At 41.9% G+C, this 14,474-nt stretch overlaps 2 protein-coding genes across 7 annotated transcripts in view; one reads left to right on the top strand and one right to left on the bottom strand.

Moving 5' to 3' along the window:
- LOC121289594 (LIM domain-binding protein 1) overlaps nucleotides 1-8,510 on the bottom strand; it is a 99,529-nt gene extending 91,019 nt beyond the window's left edge. Inside the window, exons 1-2 of one of the 2 annotated variants that reach the window (XM_041209183.1) lie at nucleotides 8,282-8,510; nucleotides 8,114-8,183 (exon numbers count right to left, since the gene is read on the bottom strand). The gene's annotated coding sequence lies outside the window, so the exon portion shown is untranslated. The remainder of the gene's footprint in view (nucleotides 1-8,113; nucleotides 8,184-8,281) is intronic. The other variant, XM_041209178.1, reaches the window with a different exon arrangement.
- Nucleotides 8,511-8,565: 55 nt separating this feature from the next.
- The window catches only part of oga (O-GlcNAcase), a 51,475-nt gene continuing 45,566 nt past the window's right edge, over nucleotides 8,566-14,474 (top strand). For all 5 annotated transcript variants that reach the window (XR_005945614.1, XR_005945615.1, XM_041209176.1 and 2 more), the window contains exon 1: nucleotides 8,566-9,055. Coding sequence is in view for 3 of the 5 variants with exons in the window: in XM_041209176.1 (XP_041065110.1) it covers nucleotides 8,746-9,055 (310 nt within the window). In the remaining 2 variants the exon portion in view is untranslated. The remainder of the gene's footprint in view (nucleotides 9,056-14,474) is intronic.

Genomic DNA, 14,474 nt, shown 5'->3' with positions numbered 1-14,474 from the left:
GTTCCTGATTTGATGGTCTGGGGAAGAATAAACTGGAGGAGGTGCTGCTCACCAAGAGGAAAATAAATGATGAAAATGATAATGGGCCTTGTGACATGTTGTAATTATGGGGTAGGTATTTGGGTTTTGAAATGCCATCATTACCACATGTCCTATCTGGCTTGCCATAGTCATGTGACCTCTTGCATGAGGGACGCCCTGCAGGCAGCCATCTTATGTTCAGTTTAATAAAGACATTAGACACGAAAGACTAAAGTCTTTGAGCTCGTAACAGTAGGGGTGTATAACTTAGAAGGAATAGCACAGAAACAGGCCATTATGCCCACCCTGTACAGGCTGGTGTTTATGCTCCACTCAAGCCTCCTCAATCTATCCTTCCCTTCTCCCTCATATGTTTATCTCGTCTCCTCTTAAATGGATCTATACTATTCACCTCAACCACTCCCTGTGGTAACGAGTTCCATATTCTGACTACTTTTTGGGTAAAGAACTTTCTCCTGAATTCCCTATTGGATTTCTTAGTGACTATCTTATGTTGATGGTCTCTAGTTTGCTCTTCCTCACCAGATACATTATGTATCTACTCTATCAAAATTGTCATAAATTTAAAGATTTCGCTTTTCAGGCCTTGTCATTCCTTCCTGTTTGGTATAACCTTATATTTCTGGTATCATCCTTGTAAATCTTTTTAAGCATCCTCTGTATATCCTTTTTATAATATGGCGACCAGAACTGGACTTCAGGTGTGGCCCAGCCAAACTTAAAGTTTGGTATAACTTGTCTATTTTTCAATTCTATCCTTCCTATGCTTGATTTTCATTTTTAAATGGCATTAGACAGCTCCCAAGTTACAAGAAACTGAACAAAGATGGCAGCTATTTGGCCTATCTTAGTTCACCTATCCGAAAGGGCCTTGCACTCCCTCGTTGCCGCATCTAAATATTTCTAAATTGAATTTAGTGCTTTCACCAGCACCACTGTCCATTCCAAGGTCAGAATTTTACATCCTGCGGGTTGGGTGCACCGAACTGACATGAAAATAGCGCGAGATGACATTGAGCAAGCGTCCCGGCATCATTGCGCACTTGTGTGATATTTTGCTGGGCGGGTGTGCACCCCAGTTGGAAGTGGGCCCGTTGACAATTAAGCGGACAATTAAGCCCACTAACAATGCAGTCAACAGCGATTTTACATGGCCCGTCCACACATACATTTGGCAGATGGGCCATTCTCCCAGACGGCTTTCACATTTTTGCTCAAACCTCAATCCAGGGTGGGATGAAATCTCTATGGGGAAATAAAATAAAATATTCGGATATATGGGTACTGGTTTTTTTTAAGAGGTATGTTTTCAGGTGCTTGGTTGCGCTGCATGGACATATGTTGCAGCACTTTTGTTGTATCCTTTAGTCTGTAGAGGTCTGCAGCTCCCTGGACAGCTGTCAGCCTTCAGGGAGCTCTCTCGAAGCGCTCACCCTCACCCTTGGTTATGTCGGTGCCCGCCCTCATCCTGCCCCCACCCTGGCAGCGCTGAGCATTTTAGCATACGTTTCATGCTGGCTGACTGTTAATTGGCCAGACAGCGTGAAATCGCAGCCAGTGGCCCATTTCCCATCCATTCCCGGACCCACCGATCGCGCGCGCCCGACAACCAAGAAATTCAGGCCCAAGTGTTGATGACTATCTGTGTGAAGAAGAACTTGACGTGCTGAATCCGTCAAAAGAAGGATTTCTAAGCAAAAAGATCCTGGGATAGGTCATAAAGTCTGAGCTGGGCATGGATCCTTGAGGCTGCAGCAGTATCAGGGAGAGTGGAGGGCTTGGAAAGTTGTTGTCCCGGATCTCTCACTCTCAGCTAGAGGTCCTGCTGCAGGATTTGAGGTGCTGTTTGCATAGGACAGGAGAAAGGGGCCAGACTCTCAAATCAAGCATGCGTGCAAGGAAAGGTTATGAAAGGCACTGGCAGGAATGTGGTCCACCAAACTGGAGACAGTGTACCAAGAGGATCAAAGATCTCAGAAGGTCGGAAAAGGTGAGTGACGGAACACTTTCAGGTGCCAAGCGCTGCACTATGATTTCCCCAGTCCTCTCTTGCAAAGTAATCCTCAGAACAACACACGATGCAAGTCCACTTGTTTGTCTCTCTCCAGGCACCTCCTCACATGTGGACCACCAACACTCACCTTCATCTTCATGCCATCTCTCACCCATGCCTCAAAGTAACCCTCCACAAATATTGTCTGTCCCTTCTTGTGGTAATCTGAGATGTAATACACCTTTAAGAGAGTGTGAGCAGATTGACCGTGTGACTGTAAGGCCCAATAGCTGTGTAGCGCTGGCTACCAGGTTAATGTTAGTCTAGAGTAGGGTCTGGCTGGAGAAGCACACATCATGTTAACGCTCTGGTGTTTGTGTAAATAAAATAGTACGTGCTTCACTTCATTTTGGTCTCTGTGTCTGCTGTACATTGTAATCGACTCACCTGCCGACAGATAAGCGTGCAACCGGTTCATGAGCAAAGCGACCCCATAGTCAAAATATAACACTTCTCTTCACACAATCCATTTTTACCACTCATAACTCAGCATTCTCTCCTTGCAGGAGAAGGGAATACACAACATCAGGGAAAAGTAGAGACCTACGGCTGGCCGTCCAATGACAGGCACTTTGATGGCCACTGGTAATGTGTTTCCACCTGGTCCACTGGGAGGGTGATCTTGTTGTAGGAGGCTGCAGATGTCAAAAATGACTTGCCATGAAAGCCCAAGCCTCCTGGGGCACTGGTGCTCACATATGCCAAGAGCGCTGATCCTCTGCTCGTAGACCATAGGTTGGGAGTCTTGTCTCCTTGAGGTGGATCTCTGAGACCGTCCCCTCTGACCTGTGGAGCGACATGTTGATGAGGAGAAGGCAGCTGGTGCTGCTACTGTCTTCTTGCTCCTCATCAGAAGTCTACAGCAGAACTGCATAAGCCATTTCCAATGCACTGTGAAGACTGACAGCAGGGAAATGCAGCTCAAGGTGAGTGAAGTGCAAGATGGGTGAAGTGGCTTTCAAGTTGGCAAACACCTGTTAAGCAGTAGGAGCACAGTCTCAGAAGGGGTGTCCTTTCCACTATCTACAAGATGCAAGGCAGGACTGGGTTGGAATATTCTACATTACACAAATAAGTGTAGCTCCAATAATACTGAATAAGAGTGACACCATCCAGGACAAGGCAGCCCTCCTCATCGGCCATCTACCACCTTGAACATTTACTCCGTCCAACAGCATGTACACCATCTACAAGATGCACTGCAGCAATTCGCCAAGGCTTCTTTGACAACACCTTCTAAACCTGTGGTTTCTGCCACCTAGAAGGATATGGACAAAAAGCACATGGCAACAGCACCAACTCAAAATCTCACATACCATCCTCTCTTGGAAATGTATCACCGTTCCTTCATCATCACTGGTTCAAAATCCTGGAACTCCCTCTCTACCAGAGGGAGAATGTCTTCACCATACAGATTGCAGCAGTTCAAGAAGGTGGTTCACCACCACCTTCCCAAGGGCAACTGGGATACCCATGTCCCGTGAATGAATTTTTTTTAAAATTCCCTCTCTAAACCTTTCTGCTTCACTCTCACTTACTCTAAGATGCTCCTTAAAACCTACCAACTTTTTGGTCACCTGTTTTAATATCTTCTCCCTTTGGCTCAGTGTCGATTGTTTGATAATGCTCCTTTGAAGCATCTTGGGATGTTTTACAATCAACATTCTGCATCCTTTGTCGATTTCTGTATTGGTTGGCTATGTTGAGTTTGCTAAAAACCCCCTGGATCTCCTTCAACTTCAGCTGTGGCAATTTCAGGACTATAACTGAAGTATGCATATTGCTTTACATTTGTCTGCTTTAAATTTCATCTGTTATTTTTCTTACTTGCATATCTGGCTTAATTCATTATGTAATTCCTGGGCTGTCTCTTGGTTAGACCAGACCTGGAGTTACTATGAGCAGTTCTGGGCATCACACCTTGGGAAGGATATATTGGCCTTGAAGGGAGTGCAACGTAGATTTACCAGAATGATACGTGGACTCAAAGGTGTCATGACTGTGTACGAGAGGGGTCACATGGGTTTTATGGCTCTGAAAAAGAATCATGCCTGGAAGACTGTGTTTTTAAATAAGTGGATTTTGGTTTTGCTTTTAGAAGAGAAGGACCAACTGCTTGAGAAGGAAGACAGCAGCCTTTTTGCAGTCCAGAGCCAGTCCACAGCCAGAAGTGAACACAAGCTGCTCCTAAATTACTATATGCTTCGATATAGTACTTGTGAGTGGTCCTCGAGCCCGCCTGAAAAGCAGTGCCAGAGTCATTGACTGTTTCACAGAGTAGTGCTGAGAGACCAATTGTATAACCCAGATGCTATTTCAAGGGCTCCACTGTCTATCTTTAGCCTTTGACTTTTAACCTTGGCAGAATTCCTCCATTTCTACTTTTATTTCATTGTTTTGTGTATGTGTCTGTGTGCGTGTCTGTGATTGAGACTTAGGGTATCTCAAAAGAGTAATTAATATAATTTCATATTCCATACTGTATGTTGATAAACTTTGCCTTTCTATTTGACAAGACTGGTTTATAATAAATTAATAAGTTTGTTGTTTATTGAAAGAAGCCTGGTTAAAGTCTCTGTTATTCTGGGTACTGGTAGCGAAGGTAAACAATTGGCCATTTTGGTGAGTAAATTAAACCTTTAAACTAATGGTGTGACCTGTGGAGTAGTGGGGCTAGATCATGGCATAGAACATAGAAAACATAGAAACTAGGAGCAGGAGTAGGCTATTCGGCCCTTCGAGCCTGCTCCGCCATTCATTATGATCATGGCTGATCATCCAACTCAATAGCCTGCTCCCGCTTTCTCCCCATACCCTTTGATCCCTTTCACCCCAAGAGCTATGTCTAACTCCTCTTGAAAGCATACAATGTTTTGGTCTCAACTACTTTCTGTGGTAACAATCAACTGCACATTCCTCTCATCCCGGTCATAACAAATGGTTAAATTAGGAGCAGATATTTCACAAACTAGGTTTGTAATTTCTGGAATTTAGAAGGCTCAATGAGTGACTTGGTTGAAGTTTTTAAGATATTATGGGGAACAGATAGGGAGAAACCATTTCCACTGGTTTGGGAGTCTTGGACTGGGGTGTTGGGGGACAGGGGGCATAGTCAAAAATAGATTCAGAACTTTCATAAGAGAAAGTACGAAAATTAAACTGATAGATTTTTGTGAACCAAAGGTATTTAGGGATATGAGGCAAAAATGGACAGTCACAGATCAGCTATAATCTCATTGAATGGCAGTACAGGTTCAAGGGATAAATGGCCTACTCCAGTTCCTGTATTTGATTGCAGTGTCCTTCTGCCTTGAGTTTAAGAATCCAAGACATTGATGTAGATCACAAGTAGGAAATGGCCCATTGGAGGTCCAATCAATACTCCCCATCACCCTCAAATCAACAGTATAAGGAAACAGTGACGTAGTGCTAATGCCACTGGACTTAGTAATCCAGAGGCCCAGGCTAATTCTCTGGTGATGGGGTCAAATCACACTATGGCATCTAGCAGAATTTAAATTCAACTAATAAAATCTGGGATTGAAAGCTAGGATCACTAATGGTGATCATCAAACTATAATCACTTTTTGTAAAAACCCATCTGGTTCTCTAATGTCTGTTAAGGAAGAAAATCTGCCGTCCTTACCTGGCCTGGCCAACATGTGACTCCAGGTCCACAGTAACGTGGTTGACTCTGAAATGACCTAGCAAGCCACTCAGAGGAAGGGCAATTAGGGATGGGCAACAAATGCTGGCCTTGCCAGTATCGCACATGTCCTATGAAAGAGTAAAGAAAAAAACTGTTGTTTTCTACCCTTCTACTGATTTCCTATACTAAGATGTTAACTGTGACATTTCAAATGTTAAGCACTTCGGGAAATCCATAAGTTGTGAAAGAAAAGGCATTATATAAATACAAGTCTTTCTCCCTATTCCTATTTATCCTGAACCCTACAACTTTGTGTTTTAATCTTTAAGTGGAACTTTCTCAAATGCCTTTATTTTTTAAAAGTTTAATTCCAAACATTGTAGGATTTACTAGTTTCGGGGGTTGTAACTTTCTTAAAGAAATCAAGGATGTTGCACAGGCAGATAAGAGAGAATTCAACCATTACCCCTTGACATTCAATGGCATTACCATTGCTGAATCCCCCCCTATTACCATCCTGGTGATTTGCATTGATCAGAAACTGAACTGGACTAGCCATATTAGCACTGTGGCTACAAGAGCAGGTCAGAGGCTAGAGATACTGTGGCAAATAACTCACCTCCTGACTCCCCAAAACCTGTCCACCATCCACAAGTCAAGAGTGTGATGGGATACTCTCCGCTTTCCTGAATGAGTGCAGCTCCGACAAGACTCAAGAAGCTTGATACCATTCAGGACAAAGCAGCCCACTTGACTGTTTGTGGATGGGGTGCCATTCACTCGCTTCACCACCGAAAGCGATAGCTGTGTGTGCCATCTACAAGATGCGCTGCAGGAATTCACCAAGCCTCCTTAGGCAGCAACTTCCAAACCCACGACCGCTACCATCTAGAACGACAAGGGCAGCAGACGCATGGGACCACCACCTGGAAGTTCCCCTCTAAGTCACTCAACATCATGTCTTGGAAATATATTGCCATTCCTTCACCGTCGCTGGGTCAAAATCCTGAACTCCCTCTTTGACAGCACTGTGGGTGTACTTTCGCTACATGGACTACAGCGGTTCAAGAAGCAGCTCACCACCACCTTCTCAAGGGGCAATTAGGGATGGACAATAAATGCTGGCCTAGCCAACGACGCCCATGTCTCATCAATGAATAAAAATAAACAATCTTCCCCGTCTAAAGCTGTCGACTGATTTGTACTGATATTCCACCAATTTACTTCTGATAATTAATTCCATTATTTTTACACAGAATTTACATAAGATCTAATGTATATTTTTTCAGCGTTTGAACACAGGCATAATGTCAACGTGTTTCTGATTTTGGAACATCCCCAATGTCCATTGACTCCTTCATAATAATAGTTATGCCCTACAAATCTTGCTGGTCTCTTGACACTCAGTGATAAATTCCATATATCCCTAGGGATTTATTCACTTTAAGCCCTTTCATGGTTGGTTAGGTCTTCCACCTCAATTATATTGAATTATGTCTTTTGGGGGTGGGGGGGATCTTGGGTATCCGTTGAAAGTTGTTTTTTCATCTACAGCAGGCGCATAATTCAGTAAATTTGTACTGTTGACACAATTAAATCATTAGATAGAGAATTACATTTGGGAGTAAACATGGCTCAGCAAAGAACTCAGGAAGACAAGGAAGCTTCCAGGCTTAAAGCCAGAATGCTTTAATTGAATTTTTTAAAAGAAAACAATGGGGCTGTAATTACAAAGTGACATTAAAAAGCGATTGAATAGTCTCATCTGATCTAGAGATTGGGTGTTACTACCATTTCTTCCACAAAAATGAAGTTGTTGAATATTTCCCCCTCCCCCATGAGCACACTGCCCTTTCAAAATGGGAAACAGGCTCCCACACGACTTAATGATAAGCATAGCAAGTTAACGATTGGAGGAGTAAAAAGAAGAGATCAGTTGCCATGGAAATTGCTGAAGGAGCAGGTTAAATAACAACTGAGCGATTTATTTTTTGCCCTTCCTCCCTCTGCTTCATAAATAGGTCACTGGAGGTTGGGGGAAGCATCTGCACATGCGCAGGATAAAATCAAGCTTCCGCTAACTGCGCATGTCCTCTCCATCGCTCTACCTCCGTGGGAATGGGCCTGCAGCGCATGCGCGGCGCCGTTTCCCAGCTCAAGAGCAATTGCTGCGCCTGCGCAGTATCGCAGCGCAGCAGCCACCGCTTTTATAAGTGTAGGGTAAAAAATAACATCAATATCGAAGCAGAGGTTTGAGGGCTCGGAAATCACCATAAAAAATTACAAAAAAAATAGATAGCATACTAAAAGAAAATATTTAATGTAAAATACAAGGACTTTGCAAAATAAAAATGGGCGTTTTAACAAACCGGTTGACACTGGTTTCAGGCGGTTTCCGCACTTGCGCAGTCGCGTCACACCCAGCTCCCAGCATCCTCTCTAGAACAACAAATATATAAATTTTTAACATACCGGATTGGAAAATAGAAAATAAACATCGGCGGTTGGATGAAACCAGCAGGAATACGTTAATCTACCTTCACTTCAGCAAAAAAGTCATTTTTCCTGTCATGCGCTTCGAGGCCCAACGATGACGCACATGCGTAGTCTGCTTCCCGTCAGCCCCTGGCGACAATGAGCGATTGTAAAACAGCGAAATAAACATCAAATCTGGAGGTTTCTGCTCTGCTGCTGATGGCGGTGTTTAGAGGAAGAGCTCTAGATGAAATAATATCGCCGTTTCTGTGCTGAGGCGGGGCGGTGGTCGGTACTGCGCATGCGGAGAGGGTGGGGGAGGGGAGGTCCCAGAGTGCTTTGGGGGACAACAAGGGACGGAAGCAAAAAATCGCGAGCGGCTGTGAGGAGAAAAAAAAATATCATTAATTAATATAACAAAACCGCCGTGCGGTTATTACTTTATAAATATAGATTTTATTTTATTTTTCTTAAAAATTACAGCGTGCTGTTCTGTTGGAGGGGTTGTGGGGAATTGCCCAGGTCGATGCGCGGGTCCTGTCGCTCCGAGCTGGCGATGGTGCAGAAAGAGAAGGCGGCCGGAGTACTGGAGCAGGGCGACGCCGACCCCATACCCCCCACTGACTCCAGCCCTGCTGCCGCCCCGGCACCTGGGCCTCCCGTATCCGAGACCGGCCACACACTCCCGTCCGGCGACCCGGCCGCCGCCGTCGCTGCCACCGAGCCGGCCCCCCAGGAGACGGCCGCGGCTAATGGCGGCCTGGATAACCGCCCTCTACCCCAGGCACCCGATCCGACTGGCGATAAGAAGAAATTTCTGTGCGGTGTGGTGGAAGGTAAGGATTAATCAAACCGTTCCCTCTTCTCCTTTCCCCCTCTTCTCCCCCCCCCCCCCCCCCCCCCGCGGACTCTGGCACAAGCTCTGTGTATTTAACTCCAGGTAGGATCGAATATGTTTGAAACGTTTTTTTTTAGTGTGTCGAAAGTGCGGTTTGTTTTGGTGTTTGGTTGTTTTCTTCGTGGCCGGGGGTGGGGTGGGCTGCTTGTGACATCACAATAATAGCCTCTGCCCCAGGTAAGAAAGGTCTATTCTCTTTATATAGAGGCCATTGCATAGGGAAGAGGGCTGGGGTAATTGGTCGATCTGTGAGATCAACTGACATGTATGGGCTGTCATTGAGTCCCTACCAATTTTTTTGTGGGGGGGGGGGGGTGTTCACAGTTTTCCTGTCTCTTCCCGCACTTCCCACAGCAGAGTTTGATGTTTTATTGGGCCGTGTTCTGTTTGATATGGAGACAAGATGAGGTCCCAACTCTAATCTTATGGTGAGCTAATTGTATCTACCTAGGTGCTGTACAAGGAGATTTGGAAAAGTCCACAGGTTTCTCTTTGTTCAGAATAAATGATCCTCGGTGGAAACTGTGTGGATGCTGGTGAGACTACCTAAATGGGCTATGATCTCTTCTGTTTTTCCTATCTCAAATAGGCTAATGATGCTTCCTAAAAGGGCTTGTGAAGACTGGAGGGTTGCTGTTACTTATTGAATACAAAGCTAGTGAACTTAGGAAGAGGGGAGAGGTAAAATTTGGCCAAATCCATATTAATAAAACTATATATATCCATATAATCAAACATTTGCAGGGCTATGGAGAATAGGCGGGGGAGTGGGACTAAGAGAGTTGGCATGGGTATGGTGGACCCAAGCCCTCATTATCTGCTGTAACCATTCTATGGTAGTAATAAAGTGTTAACAGTTTTCCATGGTGCTCTCTACAAGAGTGAGCTTTACCTTCATGTAATTTGTTCCTTTTGGAATAGTTGCTTTTGCTGTACTTGTCCCTCTGAAAAGCTATGTGTTCTGATAGTTATTGTTAAATCTTATTAAAATGAGATTGCTATGTTTGTGTGAGCTCAGAGACATTTGAGGTTTGTTTATATGTGGGCTGTAAGTAAGGTTTTGCCATGGGATATTGTAGCAATATGAACAATTTCTGTTAGTCATGCCAGAAATGTGTCTTGTTTTCCATTTTCAATCTTGGGAGTGTGGGTTAGAAAGATTTTGATATAAAAAGGGCATAACTGGTAATTAAAGTGTTATGTCTGTTTGATGAATGGAAACTAACTTGCCTATGGTGCAGCTTTTTCATCTTAAAAAGATCCATAAACTGTCTAGACAGTTACTTGGTGATAAGGATGGGAGAATTGTGGAGGCATGTGTATGTAAACCCTGTTAACTCATGAGTTAAACCTACTGATTTGCAAAATACATTGCTTATTTCAATAATTCCACCTTTTTAAAAAAAAAGCTTAGTTTGTAAATCATATGAGTCACCTTGTTTTTTTTTAAGTGCATTCTTTTTCAGGTTGTATTTAGTCCAAAGTGATGTTTGAACTAAGCTTTAGTGGTTGAGTTTATCAGTAAATAGAAAGGATGAAAGACATTTGATTTATTAAATAAAACCTAATGGCAGGGTAGTGATTAGATTTAGATGAGCTGTGTTTCAGTCAAAATTGATTTTCAGAAAAATCAACTGATTTTGAGTGGAATACTGTTGCATAAATTAATCCTAAGGAATGTACTTCGATTCCAAATATATTAACCATGCTATAGTCCAGTATTGGGGCTTAAGTTGAAGATGTGTATGAATGTTCACTTTGGATGGTTGTCACTTCAAAACCTGTGATATTTTGAATATACTATGAATTGTTTAAGTATGTGGTCAAAGATAATTGGGTCTAACTCCTAGAATCCCCACTACCTCCCAAAATAGTATTCTAAGTGTGGTCAGCTAATGCAATAATGTAAACAATACATTAATTCTTCAAGCCCAGTGCAGAGGGGTATCTAACAGTAGAAATGAGCTAGCCCATTGCCATTGATTTGATTTAGTGGGCTATTGAATAGGAGATGCTTGAAAAAGCAGCCATGTTGGAGGTAATGTCACGACATCTATCTTGTCATCTTTGTAGGGAACAGGACAGTATATTGTGTGTTGGCTTGTGTGGTATTTGTGGAACTAAGTATTACAGAAAATGGTTTTGCAGACCGTTAAACAGATTGTTGGAATTGTAGTTCTGAAATTGGAGAAGCTCTCATTTCTTTGGGTATGCACTTATTGCTCACACATGGAAACAAATTTGGCTTTTTGGAGAGCTGAGTGGAGCATTCTGTTTATATGTATAAATGGCTGAAATATTTCAGTATTCTATTACTGCTAATTCTGGAACAGCTATTTGACAAGTTCTGCTTGAAGAAATGAATTGTTGAATATAAATTCATGTTTCAATGATTCATGAGTAAAATGAAATATGTAAAGTTTTGCATTGGTGATCTTTATTTGAAATCTTTGTCTTTTATTCAGAATCAATTTAAAAGGACAGTTTCTAATGGGATAGCATGTGCTAAAATTCCCTTAAACAGGAGAGTATTTGCTATAAAATGAAAATTAAGCCTTGGCTGACAGACATAGAGCACTTGACTTTGGAATTAAAAGGAAGTATCTTAAAATAGGGTTATCTGAGGATCCAGTCGAAGGGAAATGTCTCTATATAAATTAGCAAATCTTTCCCTTATGATGACCACTTTCAGACTCAGGTTTTTAAGCAGCTCACAGGCAGACATTTTGTTTGAAATTCTCTTGATGTGACGACTTTAAAGTTCTGCTTCAGTGATGACAGGAGTAGAGACAGAGGACAGCACACAAGATGTCTGCTCTGAAGTCTTAAGCCAATAGTATTTGAGTCACAATACAGACAAAGGACGGCCTTTGAGATAATGTTCTGTGTCAAGATCTAGATTTTTATATAAAAGGATTTTGACAACAGTCTTATTGCAAATTTTAGTATATCTCACTTAATGAAATCAGCAGTACTATCAGATTTTCAATTTCCTTTTGCAGCCTGCTTTAAGAAACAATTTTGGGAGCTTTTAAATTCTCTATCTGATTGAAACTGAATTGTTGTGTGCTGCAACTCAGTGGTTTGCTGTGGATTTATTTGAACATTTAGGTTAGTTGGTCGAAGATTAGTGCTTTTAATTGTGTTAAATGATGGCATAAAATCATTCGACCCATCGAGTCCATGTTGACTCTGTAGAGCAATCTGGTCAGCCCCGTTCTCGCACTGAAAACTTGCAGAGATATGGTATAGTTCTTTTGAGTTTGCATCCAATTTCCTTTTGAAATTATTGATCGTCTTTGCTTACACCACCCTTGTGTTCATTCTGAATTTTGGTTGAATCCCAAAAGCAAATTAAGGATAGATAGGAGAAAAGGCTGATGGAAAAACAATAACTTTTGAATCTGAACTTGAACTGTCTGGTTGCATAATTTTTTGTACATTTTTTTTCCTCCATTCCACTTTGTATCTTTTTAACTAAATATAATTGCCAACTGTTCATTTCTCCATGTTTATCATTTTAGGTTTGTTTTTGTAAGCACTTGCACTATTGTGTCATATCATGGAAAGATGCAGGGAGAGGATTTAACATTTATTAACTTGTCTTGTACAATTTCTTTTAACTTTTCATTTTGACCCTTGCTGTACTGTCCTTTGCCTTTATCCTTGTGTGCATCCCTGATCACTGCTGACAGAAGCTTCAGCCTTATTCACTGGAGGTCCTTTCCTATCATTTTGTCTTGTGACCTCTGTTGCCATTAAAGCTTCTGTAGTATAGATTGAGTTTAGCTTATAATCATGCTTAGAATTGTACAAAGTAGATATGTAGAAGGGATCAAATTTTACATATGTAAACTTTTGTAGTAATGTACTTCTGGTTGCTTATGTATTGATAGGCAACAAAATTGTGATACTGTATACCCCAGAATAAGCTACTGTATACCCCAGAATAAGCTAACGGTGGAGCTGAAATTAAGATGTTAACACAGTGTTGACATTTTCCATTAAATCAGCTTGCTGCTCACGTCAGTGCTAGTGTCTGTTCAAATTTTGCTTGTGTAGTTCAGTCAACTAACTTGACCAATGTCCTAGCTTAAAGGCACTATACCATGGTTGGTGATCATTTGAGCATGCACATTTGCAGGGACATTAGTGTCAGTAAAGTGGAACAAGTGAGGATTTATGACTTCTAAATTAAGATGGGGGCATAGTCACTTTCCTTTCAAAACCCTGATGCCAAATCCAGTTAACCTGCAATGGTCTTCAACCTACAAATGTGATCTTAGCAATGAAATATTTGAATTATAAAATAAGAATTGGTGAATTGTTGCTTCATAAATTTGCAACAGTTCTAGGTTCTGCAGTGATTGTTATGCTTACTAGATGGGCCACCATTGCCTATAACGCTTACTGACATCAGAGACCCTGAACAGAATATTGCTTATGTCTGTGAACTTCGAAGTACAAGTACCACTCTAAATAAAGGTATGTGGGTGACAAGGCTGTAAGCCCTTTGCTTTGGTTGATATATTGCAATATGTTGTGTTCTTAGATAGAAAGGTGTTTAAGAACTGTTGCATATTTCTTTCTCTGGTAGTTCAGATGTGCTTTGGAAGAATATGGTCATTTTACTGGAAGTGAACTAATCCTGTTGCTAATAGAACTCCTCACACAAAGCCACGTCTCTTAATAGAACTATTTGACTCCAAATTATTTTAAAACTTTCTGTAAAATTTAATGTAATTACTGGTTAAGGGTTATGATCAGTGTGTAAAATGCTTGGAGTGTTGCTGCTTCTCTTTCTCTTCTCTCTCTCTCTTTCCCCCCCCCCCCCCCAAGGGTTTGTGAATTAAATTTGCTGATGCAGTTTTGCCATGTCACTGGAATCTGCTTAATCTGTTGTAGTCTGTTTGCTGCAGGAGGCAGGGGCTTGCAGTTTGTGTTCTGACACATTCTCTTTTTCACAAAACTTTAAAGGAATGGTAGCTCATGATTAATCATCTTCATTGGGTCCCTGCATCCAAAACACATGCAAGGTTCTGTATTCAGCTGCGTGCTTCCGAAAAGAGAAGTAGGGCCTGGGGAAATGCATCTGTATACCCTGATTTACTTGACTAATTAGTCCAATTGTTTTTATTCATATTCTTCTTTGTTATAAATCTGGGTGTATCTCTGGTCTATTTTGTACTGTGAAACATCACTCTAGTCAACGATTTTTGTAGTTGTGATGCAGTTACCCATGTAACAAATTTACCTCAGCCACATTTAGAGAACATAAAAGGCACCAAATTGTATTTGGAAGCTAGTATTCTGGCAGCATTTCCCTGATGGGTGTCCAGCAGTATTCCAGCTCATTA

This window comes from Carcharodon carcharias, chromosome 17 (genome assembly GCF_017639515.1).
Source record: "Carcharodon carcharias isolate sCarCar2 chromosome 17, sCarCar2.pri, whole genome shotgun sequence".
NCBI lineage: Eukaryota > Metazoa > Chordata > Chondrichthyes > Lamniformes > Lamnidae > Carcharodon > Carcharodon carcharias.
The sequence above is the reverse complement of the archived record's forward strand: the minus strand, read 5'-3'. Positions and strand labels throughout refer to the sequence as shown.